The sequence below is a fragment of a genome, unplaced genomic scaffold (genome assembly GCF_019419815.1).
Source record: "Pyrus x bretschneideri cultivar Hongxiangsu unplaced genomic scaffold, Pyrus_bretschneideri_v1 Contig321, whole genome shotgun sequence".
Lineage (NCBI taxonomy): Eukaryota > Viridiplantae > Streptophyta > Magnoliopsida > Rosales > Rosaceae > Pyrus > Pyrus x bretschneideri.
The window spans coordinates 1-21,032 of record NW_025999637.1 but is presented as its reverse complement, the minus strand read 5'-3'; the positions used below and the strand labels follow the sequence as shown (position 1 = coordinate 21,032).

Genomic DNA, 21,032 nt, shown 5'->3' with positions numbered 1-21,032 from the left:
AAAGTCAGTGAAAAAGGCCCTGACTTGTCTAAAGTTGAAGAAGAAAAATGAGTGCCTAAGTACTCACCCAACCAACTGTACACATAGTGGTAGGGAAGTATCGCAGCATGATCTTCAGTGGTTATCGAGTTCGAAACAACACTTAAGCCGTTATAAATGTTGGCTAAGATCGGGATAGCAAGACCAAAAGATTCACCTGCAGCCATCTTGCTAGCAACTTTGAAAACTTTAGGACGAACAAAGTTGACGTTGCCTGTTGGAAAAACAAACTTACAAAGCCAGCAAGCTAAGAAAGCAGCTAGGTAAGATTCTTCCACATTCTCTGGTGCTATGCCAAGGTCCTTAAACGTTCTCAACTTGGCAGGGAAGCGGCGCCTAGTTGAACCAATAGCACCATACGGGTATGGGTCTCCCTTTGGCTTAGTAGTCTTGTTGCAACCTTTTTTCTTCAAGGACTTCTTGTACCTTATGTCCTCCCAATACCAAAATTGGATCCATGAAGAAATCTTCATGCCTGATTTACCTCGAGCATCCTGGGAAAGCTTGTGATACGCCCAAAACAAACAGCGACAACTCGCAGGTAATCCTCGGCTATTGCAAAGAGAAAGTTCCTCCACACTAGGAATGACCTCGTCATATAACTTACCTTGGATTGGCAAAATGAAATTGACATCTCTCCTTGAGCAGTATGAAGCGTGTTAGTTGTTGAACACCAATGCTTAAAGAACGCATGAAGGACGGAAGGATGGAGATCATAACTGAACAAAGATGCGTACATAGCATGGTAAAGGCCCATGCTACTAAGCACATTTTTAGATCGGCTCAAGACATCTTCAAGCCACTCCCAATAAGACTCAGCAAAGACAGCTTCTCCGATAGTCAACAAGGTATCATTCCAAGCCATAGCTCTGTTGTAGATGTGATCACCAAAAAGCTCAAATGAAGCCGGATGATTATCACGAATGTGGTGCAAAGGGTTCAAGATATGAATCCTCAATGTGCATGCCTTCTCCTCTGTATTTGGTCGAATAGAGCCAACCACCTCCCAAGATACTTCAGAAAACCACGACTTAACATGCATTGAGTTGTCTTTTGCGGGAAGAGCAAGCGCCTTCAAACCAATCAGTGGCTCGTAAAGCTTCAACATTGTTCCTCTATCTTGTGAATCACCTTCCTTCGCAAGGATCGTGATGGTATTGCTCTTCAAACACTTGAAGAATACCGTGATCGCAACAACAAAAAAAAAAAAAAATCAACCACAAAACTTGAGCAGCATGGCAAAGAAGGCAGCTATAAGACGGTCCTTCAAAGCATGCTATAGTAGCAAACAAACCAAAATGCCATACAATCTCACTACGTAAACCCGCAGCGATCGCATAAGCAGTTTCTTGCACCGCACGACGACATCACCACCAAGAGAAAACTGTGACCAAAAGGTATTACATAACAAAGCCCCACTGCAGTCTCTTGCACAACACCACATGACAGCGCACCACCGAGGGAAAACTGTGATCAAGAGGCACTACACAGCGAAGCCCCGTTGCAGTCTCTTGCACAAACACTAAGCAGTGATAAGCTCATATTTATATAAATTTTACATCAAATTCACTTGTCTTTTCTTAGTTAGTTCCTCATATTTTTTTGAGTTATTTACTTTTTTTTTTTGTGTTTTGTAGGATTTGTCAAGCAAAGAAAAGAAAAATAGCACAAGTGGGATTTTAAGTAACAAATTCGTCAAAATTGCCTGTGCACATCAGCTGAATTTGGAAGCAAGTTGTGGACAACTCAGAATGAATTAGAGAATGAGCTTTATACGTCGGAAATCTACGGATGTCTATTTTTAGGAGCATTTCGCGGATTACTAATATCATTTTTCTAGAAGAAGTTATGGTCATTTTAACACTGAAAGGTTCCCAAAAGGCTGAGAAGTTTGTAACTAACAAGAAAGCATTGAAAGCAATAAATCCAATAAAACAAGCAGCCAAAACTGATGTAGCCAAGAACAAACCAACTGACACCTATTCAAATATCAGAGGAAATGGAATTAAAGATGAGGATTAAAAGGGAGTAATTGTGAAGGGAAATCTTTGAGATTCATGTGGGATTTCTAGTGACTAGCATGCATATACAATTCAAAATTTATATACGAAAGCAACGGAAGCATGTCATACATTTTATCAAAGCTATAGTCATGCAAATCCCCTTCAAGATGCATAGGTTTATATAAGATGCATCAAAACAAAATTTATAAGAAGAACAAACTAGAGGTTTAGTTTTATACCTCTTGATCTAGATCTTAGACCAAGGATGGACCACCTTCAAGATCTTTGCTCCTCAAACTCCTTGAGCCTAGCCTCCCTCCTTGCTTCCTCCACTTTGTAAAGTAAGTGCTCCTAGGTTCTCTTCAAGTTTCCAAAGATATGAAAACCTCTAAAGATCCTCACCCACTTTGTAATGAGAAAGATGAAGGAATAACCAAAAGAGTGTATAGATGATTAGTTAAATCACCCCCTTGGTGGCCGGCCCTTTGTGTTCAAGAGAGAGAGTTTTTCTTTTCTCTTTTGTTGTATTTAGAACACATTAAAACCCTAATGAACTTTGTGTTATAAAGTTCCTTTTATAGACAAAAGAAACAAGTCAACATTTTGACCTATCTCTCCCTTGGTGGCCGGCCATATGTGTTTGGTTTGGGCTTTGGGCTTTTAATTATTTCAAGTCATCCAATGCTTGAATAAAAGCCCAATGGGTTTTGGCCCAATGGGCCTAATTAAACCCGAACATTTCTTTAAGCCCAAAACGATCTTTATCGCTTTTATGATTTCTTTAGACTTTCTAAATTAATCAAAACACTTAATTAATCCAATTAATTATTTCCTTCATCCATTAGTTACTCACTACAAGAGTGTATTGGTGAACAATCTTTTAGGTTCTAATTAGCAAGGCAGTGAGGTGATTGGCACCAATCCAATTGATTATCCAATCACTTAGTGAATTAAAACTTACTTTTAATTCACCTTCCTTTTGATGACTACATTTAATCATCTAGAAGAACTCACAAGCCATGAGTGACATCTAACCATATATCATGGCTACCCAAGCTAATGTAGAAGTTATTCGGAGAACCTATTCAGTTGGAATTACAATGTAATTCGATCCTTCTCTAAAACAATACTCTCAATCACATTACTAGGGTATGGATTTATAATGTCAAACCCCTAATGTGATTATTCCTTCTTATATGATTCATTTGAGACGTATAGGAACACTTTCCTTTATTACGCTCGATACTTCGGCCGAAGATTCCCGAATCATATCTTAGAGTATTCATCCTCTCTTATCGAGGATTAGAGATTCCTTGTTGCGCATTCACTTGCCTTCATGGCTAAGTGGCTTAACCCCAACGATGCCTTGGACACTCGCGAACGGAATGACTTTAACATAATCAAAGATTAAGTACTTAACCACAAGACAACGACGATGCCTCAGGTCAAAGGATTACTTACATTATTCCAACCATTAAAGTTACTTGCTTGACATGTGAGTAGACCTCCATGCAAGTACTCTCGTTCGATTGTGTTCAGTGAACTCATTCCCTTAATGAGCACCTACATGCTTGTCTTAGTGTCGCTACACGAATGGGATGAGACTTTCCATCCTTCCAATTGAAGCGGACATAGTATGTACCGGTCTATGGATTGTCAGTATCCCTCCGACAATCCTTATGACCAGGAACCTTTTTGGACATGATGGTTATGAGAAGAAGGTCTCTGTAATCTAACATCATTAGGTTACTTCTTCCATTGATCCATTGTCCATGGATTCACTATTTAGGACATATTTTGTTCATTGAGATAGTCCTAATTAGTATCTTTGCCTTCCGATGTATAAGAGTCATATATACATCAATTCATTGTCCTGAAAGGTTTCTTCCAAAGATTGACTTTCAGGGCATATTTCCAACAAATTGGCATAAAGGCTACCCAAGGAGTTACAATTGTTTTACATTTCCTCTCATTTATTGTCATCACTAAATGACTATTAGTGGGCGAGTTAAGGAGAAGAAAATGATGCAGCAAGAATTGTTTTAAAAGTAGTGTTAGGGAAGGAAGGAAAGATGAAGCCTCAGTCGATTTCTTTCAGTTCTATTTTCTCAAACTCATGTCTATCTTTTGTTTTAACTTAAGGATTGTGTAACTAAATTTTTAGTAGTTAGGGGCTATTTGAAGACCCGAATATGATTGCAAGTTTGTTATGACATTTCGTTTGAATTACTTTTATGAATAGATGAAAATTGGTTCACTACTTGTCTCATTGATGAATTCTTTATGTGTTTTCTACGGATGCATACTTAGTAAGCATATCTAGGATTCTAATGCTATGAATATGTGTGTGCCTGCCCTTCTCATTGATTAACAACGCTGGTACTTATGATGCCTTGTGATGACTCAAACTCTTTTTATTCTTAATGATTTCTACTTGTTAAATCAATGAACACGCCATTCTAGATTGCATGTTAGGGACTAAGTTAAGTTGAAAACGTCATTCTCTTAACTTACTACATAAGAAAGCGTAATAGGTTAAGTTCTAACATTGAGCCAACTTGAGCATCTTCATCTAGAAATAGAAGGAATTTGAATGAAACATAACATGTTTGCATGATTATTTGGTGGTGGATACCAATTCCCCTAACTCGTTTTTCTTAATTTGCGAACTACTTAAAATTTATTTTTGTCCTATTTTTGTTCAATGTAATTTAAATAGCAAATCAACTCCAAAAATCCCAAAAATTTGTATGAGTGTAGCTCTGTATGTCTAGTATCTGCATATAAAATATCGTAGACTTTAGATAAGTGTAAGTCGGTCTAATAATTATTTTTCGGTGGCTGGTCAGTAAGGACAACAAACCGGTTTTTGTGATATTTTAAGTAGTTAGATAAAACAATCTTCTGCAGGAAAGACCCTTATTTTCATATGCTACAATTGACAAATCTTATTGTTAATAAGGAAAATTAATAGGACATTTGTGTGCTACTTTTTGGTGTGCTTTTAATCCTATCAAGCAGCAGAAAGCACATGTACACCCACATCCTGCTCACTTCGCCACCAACTACCTCATCTCTGGAAGCTTCATGAGGGTCCTAGCATCATGCTCTGCCTTCCCAAAAAAAATAAAAAATAAAAAATCGTAGCATCACAACAAAGAAATCCATCAGTGGGGTACACACATTACATATTTTTTACGCACGATGATGAGACAATCAACATATATATATATATATGCACAAACATGGAGTGACGGGACAAGCTATGAGACAATCACACACACATATATATATATATAAGGCGCGCGCACACAAAGTGATGGGACAATCACATATATATATATATATGTATATGTATATATATATATGTGTGTGTCTTATATATATAAGACACACACACACACACACACACACACACACACACACACACACACACACACACACACACACACACACACACACTGTGATGGGACAATCAATGTTCGTGCATACACACACACACACACACACACACACACACACACACACATATCAAAATCGTCCTCAGCTTAAAAGGAATAGACTTTATAGAGTAAAGGCTGTGCGAAGGAACTTGCTAGGTAACTGCTTCCTCTTCTTCCTGTTCAAGGTAATAGCTCTCCACCACAACTAAACTCCCACAAATAGCACAGAGAACTGCATAGGTTGAAGAAGTAGAAAGCAACTCGCCCTGGCAGTTCAAACCTACGCTCACAGTCACCCTTTTGGTCCTGCATCGAGTTCAGTGGGCAGTAGACGTGGAGAACGTAGTGCAATGAGGAAGCAGTGCATACAGTTACCAGCAGCGCAGGATTGCAAGACAGGGCAGTCGGAATGCAAGACAGCAAGCAATGCAGTGGCTATGCAATGGTTGCGCAATGACGGTTCGATCACATATAAATACATATATATATGTGTACATGAACCGAGAGAAGCGAATGAAGTGCAATGACTGTGCAAATAATGTTGCAGTGATTGTGCAAATAGCAATCCACATGCAGTGAAGAATGTAATGAGATGACTGTGCAAACAGCAATCCGCATGCAATGAGGAATGTAATAAGATGACTATGCAAATAGAAAAAAAAAAAATGGTCCGCATGCGGTGCAGCAAGGAACCCAGCAGTGTCAGTCTACCATACTCTTCATAAGAACAATGTACACGCACACACAAAGAAATTGCAAGCTACTATTAGCAAGTCAAGAAGGAAAAGGAAAAACGGTGGTGGCGATAGAATTATTGCAAAGAAGAAAATAAGGGAAGGATGGTGCACGGCACCATCTTGCAAAAGTATGATAAAAAAAATTAAAAAAAAGGAAATAACACATCTTGGTAAGATATATGTTTTATCTGTATTTAGCACAATACATTGAATAAAATAAAGCATGTCCCTTGATATCTCCGATAAATTACAAATGTGTACAAAAAAAAAAAAAAAAAAGAAAGAAAGAAGGAAAGAAAGAAAAAGAGGGAGTCTTCACAAAGGTTGCTCACGTGAAGCCCTACTACTCAGGAAACCCCAGGAACGGGAGGCATTGAAGATAGATTATTTGAAGCCTCAATACTTGGTTGAACGCTAGATGACGAAGGCAAAAGGTGCATCTGGAAGAAAGCCACAAACCTCTGATGGTGACTTTGAATCCGACCTTCAGATTCTTGCAACTGATCAAGCTTCCTCGTCATGCTCGTCGAATAATTATTTGCAAGCATATGCAAATCTCTATTCTCACGCTTAAGCTGTCTGATCTCTTGTCTAAGATTTTCCACCTCGACCGTCAATGATTCAACTTGATGGGTTCAAGCAAGTAGGCGTTGGCCCATGTTGGACACAGAGCCCGCACACTGAACACTGAGAGTTAGGGACTCTTGAACGGCCAACTCATCGAACCGTCTTGAAAGCAACCTATTATCTCTAGGAGTGAGGAGGTTCCTAGCTACTATCGTAGCCGTTGTTGCATCCCTCATCACGGAGTCATCACCTGTAAAAGGGCTATTAGAAGATAAGAAAGACGGGCACCATATATTACCCTGACGCGGCACACCTGTATCACCGCTAAGACTCAAATCTAAACAAATGTTAGATGGGTTAGCCATTTTCAAAGATGTTAAAAGAAAAGGGTTGGATAGAGTAAAATCTCAGGAAAAAAAATACACTGGAGACGATTTTCAAGAGTAGGCAATCTTCAAAGTGTGCATGTTGGATGTGATCAATACCTCTATAAAATGAGAGGCAACATAGCCACCAATTCAAAAAAAAAATTCGAAGAGACACAACTCTTCGAATTTTAAAAGCCAGATTTTCCTGCGTAATGTTCGTCAACACTTTTCAGACGCAATCTCAGCTTTTCAAATAACGCGTGCAACTTTGTCAAAGATCTCTGACAAAGTTGAAAACGTGTGGAGTTCACTATTCTAACTACCACACTTTTGCCGACAAGCGTGGGTGACAAAGCCGTACCCGCACCATTACCTGCTATTAAAATCCCTATATATGTCAACATTCATCCTCCATGGCAAGGCATACATCCAAAACGCATGACTCTCCTTCCTTGCCAAGAATGCAGCTGCAACCAAACCTCTTAATATGCTTAGTTTTCTTCTCCCCTGAAAACACCTTTTCAACCAAGTCTTCAAAAGCAAACGTATCTCATATCATTAGGGTCGAGAGCAAGAGTATCTCATAGCATGCCTTTTCCACGTCCTTTCCTTTACTCTTGAGCGATCAATCAGCACTTGGAATCAAGTTTCCCGTCTGTAACCGACTGCCTGGAACCCTTTCCCTGCTTGCTTACCCAGCACTGCTCTCCAGTACTCATCTTCAATTGTTGATGTACCCCCCAAAAAGATACCAGATGCCTGGAGAATGGATGAGGCAGGAGGAAATGGTAGATCGAAGCATGTGGAGACAAGCGCAACAAATATATGTGCTGATTCATTTGCTGCTTCTTTGAAAGCAAAAGTATCTCATATCATCAGGGGCGAAAGCAAAGGTATCTCATATCATGCTTTTTCCCTGTCTTTATCTTTGCCCTTGCTCTTGCCTGCAAGACAAAGAGAAAGAAAGCAATCAGTCAGAACCCGAAATCAAACTTCTGATCTGGAACTGATTGCCCAGAACCTTTGTCTGGTTGCTTACCTAGCATTGCTCTCGAGTGCTCATCTTTAACTATTGGTGAGTCTCGAATTCATTCAGCGAATACTTCAAGACAATTGACTTGATGTCGGCTCTTTAAACTAAAGCTGCCAAGCATGGATGAATCGTAGAGAAGTGATGCTCTGAAAGACCATTTAAAGGCAAAGGGTTGCGCAACACCTCGGCTATGCAAAAAGAAACAAGCAGAGAAGAATGCAGTACAAGGAGCTGGAACAAATCACTGTAACATAACGCCCTCCCCTGCAGAACCGCATAATCCAGATTGAGGAGTTTAAGTCAAATCCAAGCTCGACATCGTTGTTCTAATCAAAGAGCTCGAGAAGCCTCAACAACCTTCCACTGGCACCATCGCCAAAGAACAAAGCCTCACCGCGCGACGTCATCAAATCGCCAATACTTCTTCAAAAGCAAAAGTATCTTATATCATCAAGGTCGAAAGCAAGAGTATCTCATATCATGCTTTCTCCATGCCCTTTCCTTTGTCCTTATTCTTACCTGCAGGGCAAGGAGAAAGAGAGCAATCAGTCGGCACTCGGAATCATTCTTCAGACCTGGAACCGACTGCCTGGAACCTATTCCTTGATTGCTTACCTAGCGTTGCTCTCGAGTAGTCGTCTTTAACAGTTGATACACTTCCAGAGAAGATACCACATCTGCCTAGAGAACAAATAAGACGAGTGATAATGAAACATCAATCTTGTGGATCGTCAGCAAACGCAACAACTGCACGTGCTGATTCATCCCCATCCCTCTTCAATATGAATTGGAAAGATTGAACAAAGAAACAGGCCATCACTTCCACCTCATGCTTGCCTGCCATGTGTCCAAATCCTGAAACCATTTGTGGTCCTATTTTCATTCAAGATCAAGCCTCAATGGCCTTTGAAGAAATCACAAGTCCGATTCAAAATCAAGTGTTCTCTACCCTTGAATCAAATTCAGCTCCAGATACAAGGAGTAAGTTCAGACCTTCGGAGGAGACCAGAAAACCCTCCAACCCAGTTCAAGATTAAGCTTATGGAAAATCAACGATTGGAGGAAACTAAAAAATCTTCTAGTCGAATTCAAGATCAAGCTCCAACGGCCCTTGAAGAAATTTCCAGCCTAATTCAAGATCAAGCCTTGATGGCCCTTAGATCGACATCTACATTAAGGGACTTCAAGACGCATCTTCTACACATGACAAGCACATGTATACAACACACCTTGAAGTGGGGGCACTTGTAGACATCGAAATTTCAATGAAACAAATGTTGACCAATGCATTAAAATTACAACCTTTATTTATTTCACCTACACCACACACTCATTTCACCTACAAACTCCATTCATTTCCCCTACATTACACATTTACTTCACCTACTAACTCCACTTATTTCACCTACAACATCCACTCACTTCATCAAAAAAAATGGATGGTAGTGATTCACTCTCAAAGCCTATAAATAGGATTCTCCATCAAGAGAAAAGGGAGGAATTGACATTGCACCAAAACCTTGAAGCTTTGAAACTCTAAAGCTCTCAAGCAAATCACGAAGGATCAGTAAAAACCTCTTCGTTCTTCGTCAAAATCCTCCTCCTTCAAGATCAAGCCCTGACAGCCCTCGAAGAAACTTCCCTTAACCTTCGAGATCAAGCCCTGACGGCCCTTGAAGAAAGTGTTCATCGTTCATCACCTATTCATCTTACGATCAAGCCTCGACGGCCCTTGGATCAACAAACAACTGTTCTTCAAGATTAAGCCCCAACAGCCCTTGAAGATCCATTCATCAGCTGTTCATCCCTAGATGAAGCCCCAATGGCACTTTGGATCAACAACTCATCCACAAACCCACACCTTACGAAGATAGAATCAGAGGACCAAATTACAACAAGATTGTAACCCCAAAATTATTAATATAAAATATTATTTTTGTACGCGTATTCTTGTTTCAAAGCTTCTCCCATTCCATATGCATACCATTCAATAACAACCTCAAATGTGAGAATTTGGAAAAGGATCAAAGGATCAGGGTCACCTTGGGCACAGCTCCAGTTTGAACTTTATTGATAGCAATGCAGAGGATTATTCCGCTTCTCAACCCAAGCCTAACTTTCCCTTCAAAGGATCCGTCGGCATATCTATAGTAGCAACAACAGCAATCATCTTTTAGAGTCCTCCGGCTAACTCATTTCTCCTTGTTGCTACAAAACAAAAGATTAACCCAATTAGCACAAACAATCAAACGAAACCCAATTTTCAAGTATTCAATTATTTCAAACTTAATAGTTGAAGTAACTTAAGAAACTTTTAAAGTTTCTATTGGTAAAGTTAAACCAAACAAAGGAGAGAGCTAATTTTCTGTTTGGTTACTTAAGAAAATGAAGGAAAATATAATCCTCACCTTTTGAGATAGGCTAAACAAATTCAAAACCCCACTCCACATGCAATCACTAAAACCAATTAAACTGGTTCAAAAGAACCGGTTACCACAACCACTTCGAAAATCAGCAAAAATAAAACCAAAAATTGAAAGTTATTTCTCAAAACATTAAAGGAATTGTTATTGACACTCTAAAAATATCATTTGGCACTCCAAGCTTTCTATAATTAGGAAGAAAAGTACACTCGTGAGGAGTGTAAAATGAGATTTTTAGAATGATTATAACAGTTCCCAAAATTAATTATTAAATACTTGCAATGAATTTTGACATCAACAGATTTATATTGTATAAAAAACAAGCACAAAGCATGGTTACTTCGTGTTTTATTGGTGGAAAGGAATCTGGTTTTCTATCAGTTGGAGAGGACCATTTTCAGCAATTTGATCACTTTGTACCTACCTACCTTCCTATCACGACAAATAGTTCATGCTTGATCAAGTATGTTTGTAAGAAAAACATAATTTAAGTTAAAATGCATGTAAGTTTTAATAATTTTTGCAGAAGAGGTGTTATCAATAATCCTACTGAACAATTGAGTAACAACTAAATCTATCCATTACATAAATCTAAAGACTGATCAGTAGCATAATTGGCATTCCTATTTTTAAAACCAAACGAAATTATGTGTAGGCAAAAGCTTTGTTTAAAAAAATCATAGGATACATTGTTTCAAGATTTTCAAGACACAAAAGCTACCTCTCAACCCATGCCAAAATGATCCCAATCAAGATCAATCACAATTGTCACAAAGCAATGCTCTGATCAAAGCTTCTAAAAAGGAACATAGCTAATAGGATGTAATAACTATCTAACTCATATAAATATAACACATATTCCATTACATTGCCAGTAAACTAAAACTCAAAACTCTTTTTGACATTGCATTGTAAATCCCCTTCTAGACCAGAAAAGATAACCATATTTCCAAAAAAATTACCTTATACACACAAATAGATCATCAGGTAAACATATTATCCATTGGTTTACCATATGTTTTCCAAACCACTGAGACTATGAATTATGGCTATTGTCCATTTCATGCAAAATCAAAGAAATAAGATCTGTGATTATAGAAAATCAATTATGTGGAAGACAATTAAAGACTGATTTGCCAGAAGGCTGTTCTAGTGTTTACAGCTAGGGGTGGGTTCGGCTCAAAACGGTTCGGTTTTTTGCCAAAACCGAAACCAAACCGAAATTTCGGTTCGGTTCGGTTCATTTTTTTTTTCGGTATTTTTTCGGTTCGGTTTTTTTCGGTTTCGGTTTTTTCCGTTTCGGTTTTGGTTTTTTTTTATTTTTGATTTTTATTTTTAAATGATGTAAATGGAAGGAACCTACCTATCAACCTCCCAGTTCTCATATATCAGAGAATTGAGAGCCCCAAAATCCTGAATATATTCAAGTAATTCAACTACTTGTGATCAAGCAGAACGAATTCAAATTTTCAACAGTTAAGCAAATACATAAACATATATTCTTCAAGGAAATGTACATTGCCAGGATTCAAAATTCAAAAACTTTAAAATTTACAAAATCATGAAATAACTCAACAAATTAACTGATCGATGCAAATCGAAAAAAAAAAAAGCAATTGGGTTCTTCTAAATACCATAATCGGACTGCAATAGCGCATGCCCAGTGCCCACATTCAAATTCATAGTCAAGTCCACAATAGATCTAGAAAATTCCAAAACATATTTAGAGAAAAATACAAACTTTTTCACCTTAAATTACATAAATTTCAAATGGGTAACCATACAATTAAAAACCTATGAACTGACAAATAAATAAAACCACAACCTTTGTTGCAGCGATATAGCCATGATCGTCGCAAGCTCTTTCAATTCCTCTTTTTGTCGGATCTCGAAAAGGGCGAGGGAAAATCATGGTTTGGAAGAAGGAATCCGCGAGGAGGACAGGCTACACGATCTAAAAGAAGGTTACAAATTGTGAAGAAAATAAGGGGCAAATCCATCCGGACACTATAGGTAAATAGTAACCCAAAACAGCTGATAAAGCAAGATTTCTTACTATAGTATTAGTATATGATATAATAAATATAAAGTGATATCTGTATTTAATTTTTTTTTTTTTTTTTTTTTTTTTTTTTTTTTTTGAAATGCAACGGTTGTGAAATTTGTGAACTAGACCCACCATGGGTATATTTGTATATAAATTGAAGGCGGGTTGGGTTAGAAACGGTGCAACTGGGAAAGAAGAGGGAAAATGGGTTTGTAAGGGATGGGTCCCATTTTTAATAAAAAATATTTGTTTTTATTTTTATTTTTTAATATTTAATTAATTTTCTAATCTAGTTGGGTTTGGGAGTGGATCCCGTCTCAAGCTAAGTTAGCATTTAACAAGGAAATTGACAGAAAAAGGTCTGACATTGCAATAAATTCGTAAAATGAGGTATGACATTATAATTTTTAAAACATGAGGTATGAGATTGTGATTCGACTCATAGTTGAGATAATTTTGTATAATTTGCTCTAAATTGGAAGTGCCAAAATGAGAGAAAGGGAAAAGAAGATTAAAAGGTAATTAAACCAAACATTATACGCATACTATTTTCAAGTAAGAAGCAAATAACTGGTTCTTTTAGCAGAAAGCTCTTCAAGTGCTTTTGAAAACCAAAAACATTTTCTCTAAAAATCACTTTTAGTCATTTAAAAACACTTGCCAAACAAACCTTTTTACTTTTCGTGGTCTCTAGGTCATCATTCTAATCCACGTATTACGAGATTAATTGCCATTCCACAACGGTCTTATAGCTCTGTTAGTTCAAAGCAATAATCTCCCGGTCATCACTTAGTACGAGAAAATTTTCCATTCAAAAGTTCAAGGTTCTAAGTTCAAAGCTAAGGGTAAGGTTTCCCTGATTCAAGTTAAAAATTTTCCATGAAAATATGCATCGACAACAAATTACAGGTACTGTTGCGATTCATGAACTTTCCTTGATAATAAAGGTACATGATCAACTAATCTTGTATACTCTCAAACTTTATCGAAATATATCGACCACGTTACTGACAACGTTGAAGAAACTTGAACGCCTAATGAGATGAGTCATTAACACCAAGATGACGAAAAATAACCCCATAACAGTTGCATGAGAACACAATGAACACGCATAATGCCACTACACTTTGAGGTAAAAGAAGTTCATTCCTAGTAAATGTTACATTGTTACATATCAACGATGTCGAAAGAGTTGATAAACTCTACCCATGTGTTTGCTTACTCTTAACTCCTAGCAAGTCAGTACAGCTATTTAAAATGACCAAACTAGCACGTCTAACCTTGCTGAATATTAGAGAAACAGGACTAGTCTTAAATAACACCGACAACTTGACACTGACCTGCACTCGGTATGGTTTCTGTGGGCAAGGAAGCAAATGACCCCTCGATCATCACAATGCTGAACATCTAAATAACATTTCAATCTATCTATTTTCTGTGTTGATCCAAACACTGAACAGCTGCCCAATATGAGGATGCTCACTGAACAGGTCAAGATTCCCCGTCATCAAGCAGTGGAGTCAAGGCTTTAATCTCTTGAAAAACCTACCACCTTTCATTCCCACTCCAGCCTCTGCAAGACTTGCTGATAAGAGAGCTTTGGAATTCGGTCGCCATGTCAACTCTTTAAGAACAGAAAATAAGGTTGCTAAGGCAGGAGTAATTTCACTGTCCGTTACATTGTTACATGATACTACTCGAAGCCTTTGAAGCTCTTTCCAGCAAAGGAGTACTGACTCCAGACCTCCTGTTGTCAGCAGTGAGCATCCTTCTAGAGCAACCAGCTTCACCCTCCTGCATGATGGAAAGGGTAAAAGGATTAACAACCATCAAACTTGACATTGATTAATAGGTCTTGCTTAACATCGATCTCAAGCTAGATTATAAAGATAACAATGATGGTCGCGTACATACAAATGGGGAGAAGTTCAATCAAAATATTTATGGCAAAATAAATCTTCAAAAGGCAAAAGATGAAGGTAAAAAGCACAAAATTCATAGAATAAAAAAAAAAATACAAACTGATCTCTGCATGCAGCCAACAGATTTCAGTTCATATCAATACTCTGCAGTAAAGTCATATTGTTCATGAAGACATGTAAGAAGGCAATATACCAAGACAACTACTTTTTCTAACCATCCCAAAAACTACAAAGTTCAACATCGCTTGAGAGGAAATGTTTTTTTAATGGGCATATATGAAAACTGACTTTTCCAAATTGTTACCGCCTTATTCTTGCTAGCAAAATGAATCCACAGACAATCTTCAAGCGACTCTAAATATTTTCCTTTTTCTGACAATACCAAATGGTGAAAACCTCTGGAACATCACCTTTTACCAACTATTCTGGGATATAAATGCAGTTTTATGCCATCTGAACTCAAGAACTTTCCTCCTCATGCACCATAAATTAAAAAAAAATGGTGTTCCAATAATTTGGAGGAACCTCTCAATTTTCCACAGAATGCATATCTGACCAATTGGAAAATGCACTTCCAAGAATAGTGGACACCACAGCCTTATTGTGTCTGTATTCAAGTTCCAACTTGCTGAAACTTATTTGAGTTCATTTTTTTGTTTTGTCCAAAGTATCCTATGTCTCTTTATGGAAATCATAATGCGTAGAAAACCTATTAAGAGGGATCATAGTGTGCACGCCTAACCCTCATTGTGATAAGAAGATCTGAACCGCCCATTTCTAAGGTCCCCAACAAAAACTAGGCAAATGTTATTTAAAATTTGAAACTTTAGACTTAATTGGGTAACAATCCACTAAACTTTAAAACTTTAGAGTTGACAATTGAGAACAACTCATCAAACCCTTGCACAACATCCAACTAAGATTATACGAAGGTAATTATAAAGGTATCAATCCACATCATGAAAACAAGTCTCATAACGGAATTATTGAAGCTATTTGAGACATTCAAATATTTGGAATTTTATAAGGCTCAAGTTCCTAGATCAAACACCATAGGAGATGGAGGCCAAACAAATATGGTATAAGCTTTGATTTGCTTAATTATTGTTTAATAAAGCTTTGATGACTGCATTCTGCAAATCGTGCAATTTAGTAAACAAGACAAAGGTGGGACTCCCAAAGAATTTAGATGGGCCATTCCAAGGCAGTTCTAGCCTTAGTGGCAGAGCATTCTCAAAGTTTATTTCTGATCTTTCCATGGGAGTGATTACAATAAATACATGCCATTAGTTAGGAACTGTGTGTCTTTCAAAAGTTTTTGAAGAAGAAAACTGCCCTACCCTATCACCATCGGTGGAGTCTCGTAGTGACGACCCTCCAACTATTCCGGAATCTCTTTCCTAAATGACAGAAATTCTAACACGACACATCTTATGATTGGTATTTCCATTAACGCAATGCCTAAAAAAGGTTTTGTTGCTGAAAGATTAATTAGTCAGGTACGCTCGCTACAGAAGAACCACAGATCTAAAAGCAATAAGCCATGTTTAACTATTTGCATACTTTACGACTATACATCTTCCATTTAGTACAAAACAGATAATATATGGACAAACAATACAACCATCTCCTATGGCATACTCCTCTAATAATCTTCCATGGAGATAGCATTTATAGTACGTAAAAGTATTTTTCTTTTCTAAATAACCAATTTGCACAACAATGTAAAGTCAGAAATAACACAAAATCTAATCTTAAGTTTCTTCAACATATCTCAGGAAACAAATAGAGCTAAACACAAATGGGAAGAAAAAAAATCTCGTACCTACAAATGCTAGCGAATGCGAATACTTCATCCACCAATCCCCAACAATCCTGCAAAACAATATCCCTAACAGCCTCACAAACCATGAACAAAGATCTCACAGCATGCTGATCCCGCACCTGACACCGCCGCAAAAGCAACTCCTCGATGGTGGGACAAGACCCCAAATGCTCATCGGGGCCAGGGCTTGAGTCAATGCTCTTGCAAGACTGAAGCATCAAAGTCTTCAAATTCCCACAAAAGGGCAGAGCAGCCAACCAGCCACCATCCATCCTATGATCACTGAGAGTCAATTCCTCAAGCATTTGGCAGCACTGCCCGATTGCCTTAATCCCATCATAGCTCCCTTCACATCCACAGAGCTCAAGCTTCACTAACCTCCTACACCCCTGAGCTAAAATCGTCAACCCGATATCTGAAATCACAGCCCTGTAAAACCCATCAACAGAACCAATCAGTTTCACAATCTGCAAGTTCCTACACCCACTAATTCCCTTCAACGCCAAGTCCCCACAACAATGCAGCTCCAATTCCTGCAATATCTGGCACTCCTCAGCAATCCTCACCAACCCATTTTCACTGGCGCCGATAACCGCAATTCGCCGCAAATTCGGGTACGATTGAGCGATCAATCTCAGCCCATGGTCCACAACACTGTTCTTCAACACATCGCTCTCCTCAATGAATCCATTGGGGCTAAAAAGCGAGTCGATATGAACAGTCAAAGCCTTCCTGGTCACCAGAATCCCCGAATTCCTTGGGGACCGAATGCAGGCATGAACAATATCGACATCGTCCAGATTCGGGAACCGGGCGAAAACCCGACCCGAGTCCAAAAACCCCCAATCGAAAAGCTTCACGGAATTCACCAGCCGGCCGTGAAGGTACAGCCACCGCTTGCAGACGAGGGAGTTGGGGAGGTAGTGGGAAATGGGGAGCTTGGAGAAGATGCGGAGGAGGAGATTGTCGGAGAGGAGGGAGGTGGAATCGGGTGCAGGCGGGTCAAGGGTAAGGGAATTGAAGGCGGAGGAGAGGTCGGGCTCGGAGTGGGGAGACGGCGAGGCGGTGGAGGGAGAGAGGGAGTTCAAGTGGTTCTGGAGCTGCATCTTCATGATAACATGCTTGAGAGCTTGGTCCGGGAGGCTCAGTGGGCGCGGCCGCTTGGGCAGAACTGGCGGTGGTGATCTTTTTGGGCTTCCGGATTTTCTGTCTGGTGAATTTGGAGACATTAATTAAAGTTTTTTGGAAGATAGAGAGAGACACACACACACAAAGACAGAAAGAGAGAGGGACAAGACAAAAATAAATGAATCCTTTAAGTAATTAGGGTTAGGGTCTGTGAAAATCTAATCTTTTTCTCAATCACAGTCGGTCTATCTGTCTTTTTATCTTTCTAGAAAATGACTCCGTTATCCAGTACAGGTGAATCTACGATAAAATAGGGATAGGCATGTGAAAATTGGCTAAAAATAAGACTTTGATAATTCGGAGGTCTCTCGTTGAAAAACATGAATAGTTTACGATGGTGAATAAAAATGCTTATAAGAAGATGAGTTGTTTTTGGGCTGAAAATAATTGTTTAACAAATGAATGAGGGGTAATTTTCCGAAAGGATAAAATCTTATAATTGGATATAAAGTTTGTCTGACATTAAAAGGGGAAAGGGGTGTAACTTAAGTAACAACATCTGGTTGTGTTATGGAAAGTACAAGTCATAATTCTCCAACTCCCAACTCCTCCGGTTACTTTTTTTTGTTTTCAATTCAAAGCTGGCTTTTCTCCTTGTTTTTTTTCTTTTTTTTCTTTTTCCTTCCCTTTATTTACAACTAATTATGATAATTGCAATTTGTTTTCAGCAGAACGAATTAATAATTACACATGAAAGAGGACGATTTTATTTTAGATGATTATTTATGATTCAATTCAGTTGTTTTCTACTTTTTGATTATGATTTCAATTGGTGATCCGTAATTTAATATAATTTAACAGTTTAAAGTAAAATATTTAACTACAGTAACGAAGTGAGGAATCCCTACTCTATACACATTCTTAGCTTTTATACATCACATCACCTTTAGATGTCAATGAAGGTTATGGAGGGAAAGATATCATTTTCAGATCATTTTCACTAAATCCACCTAATTAATCAGTCCGGATCTTGTTCAATAATATATTAACATGTTTAAGGTTTTTTTTTTTTTTTTTTTCATATGACAATATATTCTTAAATCTGAACATTGTGGATGTGAATCAGTTCTATATTAGTTGTTCTTGTTGGCAAGAGAGCTTCGTGCCTCATGTGGAGAAAGCTAAATCTGTCCAGGGAATAATATATGCATGTGGAGGGTGCACGCATACGTCCTTTTTGTGTAGAAGAATATGAAACCTATATAAACTTTGTTTCCATGAAGTATGATAGAAATTTCTTTTAGCACAAACGATATTCTACACTAACGAATACTAAGGGCTTGTTTGGGTAAAAGATTAAAAAGAGGTTTAGATTGAAAAAAGAAAAAAAAAAGTTTTGGAAATCCCCATTTTTAACCATCTTGTTTGGATAGCTTTAAAAAGTAGTGAAGATAAGATGGGATTAAAACAGGGGAGTAAAAGAGGGGTTTGGTAAACTGAAAAACCACATCGACAAGAGGTGGGTTTTGCACCATGGGCGGAGCCAATATAGGTTCACAGTGGTCAACTAACCCTTGTGCACTTCCTATGTTTTTCATCAAGTTAAATAATAAGGTAAATTACACAAAACTACCTCAACTATTGGTCTCATAACATTATCATACCTCATCTTTTAAAATTGACAATGTCATACCTCATTTTTAGAATTTGGTCCAATGTTATACCTTCCGTTAGCTTGGTTGTGAATTTCTCAGTTAAATGCTGATGTGGCTTGAACTGAGACCCACTTTCTATTAAAAAAAATTAATAAAATATTAAAAAATAATAATTTACCCTAAAAAAAAAAAAAAAAAAAAAACCCAAACACCGATCTTCCCTTACCCCTTCCCCAAATCCAAAACCCAGATCCTTTCCCCTTCCCCTTCCCTACAACCCCCAACCCCTTTCCCACCCATGCCAACATCTCCCCCTCCCCCCCACAAAAACCCACCTCTCCCTGCCCTTCCTTGCAACCTCACCGACCTCAAAGCTTGCTCCAATCTGAAACCAAAATATTGCAGCCATAAAACGAAAACTTATGAACACGAAGGTGAGGAGCTAGGCAAGACATTTTGAACGATGATTCCGAGAAAGTCGCTGCGCGGGTGTAGGAGCGAAGCGGCGGCGGTTGAAGATTACGTGCGGGAGTAACTTGATCGGACGTTTTCGTTGATCAGAAAGCAGAACCTAGAGATTGTTGAGAAGAAAGATGAAGTAATGAAGAGGAAAGTGGACGATGGTGAGGAGGAGGAGGAGGATGAGGGTTTTGGAGGGGAGAAGAGCATGGTGGTTGAGGAAGGGAGCAAGGATTGGCCGTTGGATGCTGATGTGGGGTGGGGGATTCAGGCTTCACTGTACTTCGAGAACCACCCAATTCGAAACATGGTGGGTGACAATGGGGTTGAGATTGATTGGGAAGGCGAGGTTGAAGACAATTGGGTGAAGGAGATCAACTACTTGGAATGGGAGAGTTTTGCTTTTCACCCAAGTCCTCTTCTTGTTCTTGTTTTCGAGAGGTACAACAGAGCAAGTAGGAATTGGAAGGCGTTGAAAGAGCTCAAAAAGGCGGTCAAGGTCTACTGGAATGCCAAAGATCGATTGCCTCCTCGGTTATGCGTGTTATCGACCTCGTTGATTTCCAATTTTGCAATGATTTAATTGATGAATGATGTTGGCATGGGTGGGCAGGGGGTTGGGGGTTGCAGGGGAAGGGATTTGGGTTTTGGATCTGGGTTGCAGGGAAGAGGAAGGGGTCAGGGAAGATGGGTGTTTGGGGTTTTTTTTTTTTTTTTATTTATTAATTTAATTTATTTTATTTTTTTTATATTTTTTAGGGTAAATTATTATTTTTTTAATATTTTATTAATTTTTAATAGAAAGTAGACCTCAGATCAAGCCTTGTCAGCATTTAACTGTGAAATTCACGACCAAGCTAACGGAAGGTATAACATTAGACCAAATTCTAAAGATGAGGTATGACATTGTCAATTTTAAAAGATGAGGTATGATAGTATCGTGAAATAAATAATTGAGGTAGTTTTTTTGTCATTTACCCTAAATAATATTTCATTTGAATTATTAGTTACGTACAGTATGCTTATAATTTGACCATTTTGGCCACTAGATATTCATAACTCCTGAACATTAATTATGTAGAATATGCCTATAATTTCATTATTTAAAATTTTTACCATATTTAGAATTACTCGACATTATATCTAAACAAATCAATTAGCAATTTAACCCTTTGCCCATTGTTTTTGGCATCTCCCATGCAGCAAGATTCCGTCTTTTTGGTTTTTCTTAGAATCAGATGAATCATGTAAAATGATTTATATGTTGTCTATTGAGGGGTGTGATTGTTTTTTGCCCATTGTTTGTTTATATGTTGTTTTTCTTTTGGGGTGAGATTGTTTTTCGTTAAGCAATTTGGCCCTAAAGGGTTTCTTTCTCTATTT

General features: G+C 38.2%; 1 protein-coding gene, 1 long non-coding RNA gene and 1 pseudogene across 2 annotated transcripts; 1 reads left to right on the top strand and 2 right to left on the bottom strand.

Moving 5' to 3' along the window:
* Positions 1–12,175: 12,175 nt before the first annotated feature.
* Positions 12,176–12,553, bottom strand: LOC125480285. The gene is made up of 2 exons (XR_007260663.1): positions 12,439–12,553; positions 12,176–12,315 (listed from the first exon to the last, which is right to left on the bottom strand). It is a non-coding gene; the product is annotated as an uncharacterized LOC125480285 (long non-coding RNA).
* Positions 12,554–13,786: 1,233 nt separating this feature from the next.
* LOC103935965 (F-box protein At5g51370-like) lies at positions 13,787–17,651 on the bottom strand. The gene is made up of 2 exons (XM_048590889.1): positions 16,408–17,651; positions 13,787–14,454 (listed from the first exon to the last, which is right to left on the bottom strand). Exons 1-2 carry the CDS (start codon positions 17,634–17,636, stop codon positions 14,181–14,183), a joined length of 1,503 nt encoding a protein of 500 aa, XP_048446846.1. The 5' UTR covers positions 17,637–17,651; the 3' UTR covers positions 13,787–14,180.
* A 1,837-nt stretch (positions 17,652–19,488) lies between these two features.
* Positions 19,489–20,444, top strand: LOC125480286 (annotated as a pseudogene).
* Positions 20,445–21,032: the final 588 nt, after the last annotated feature.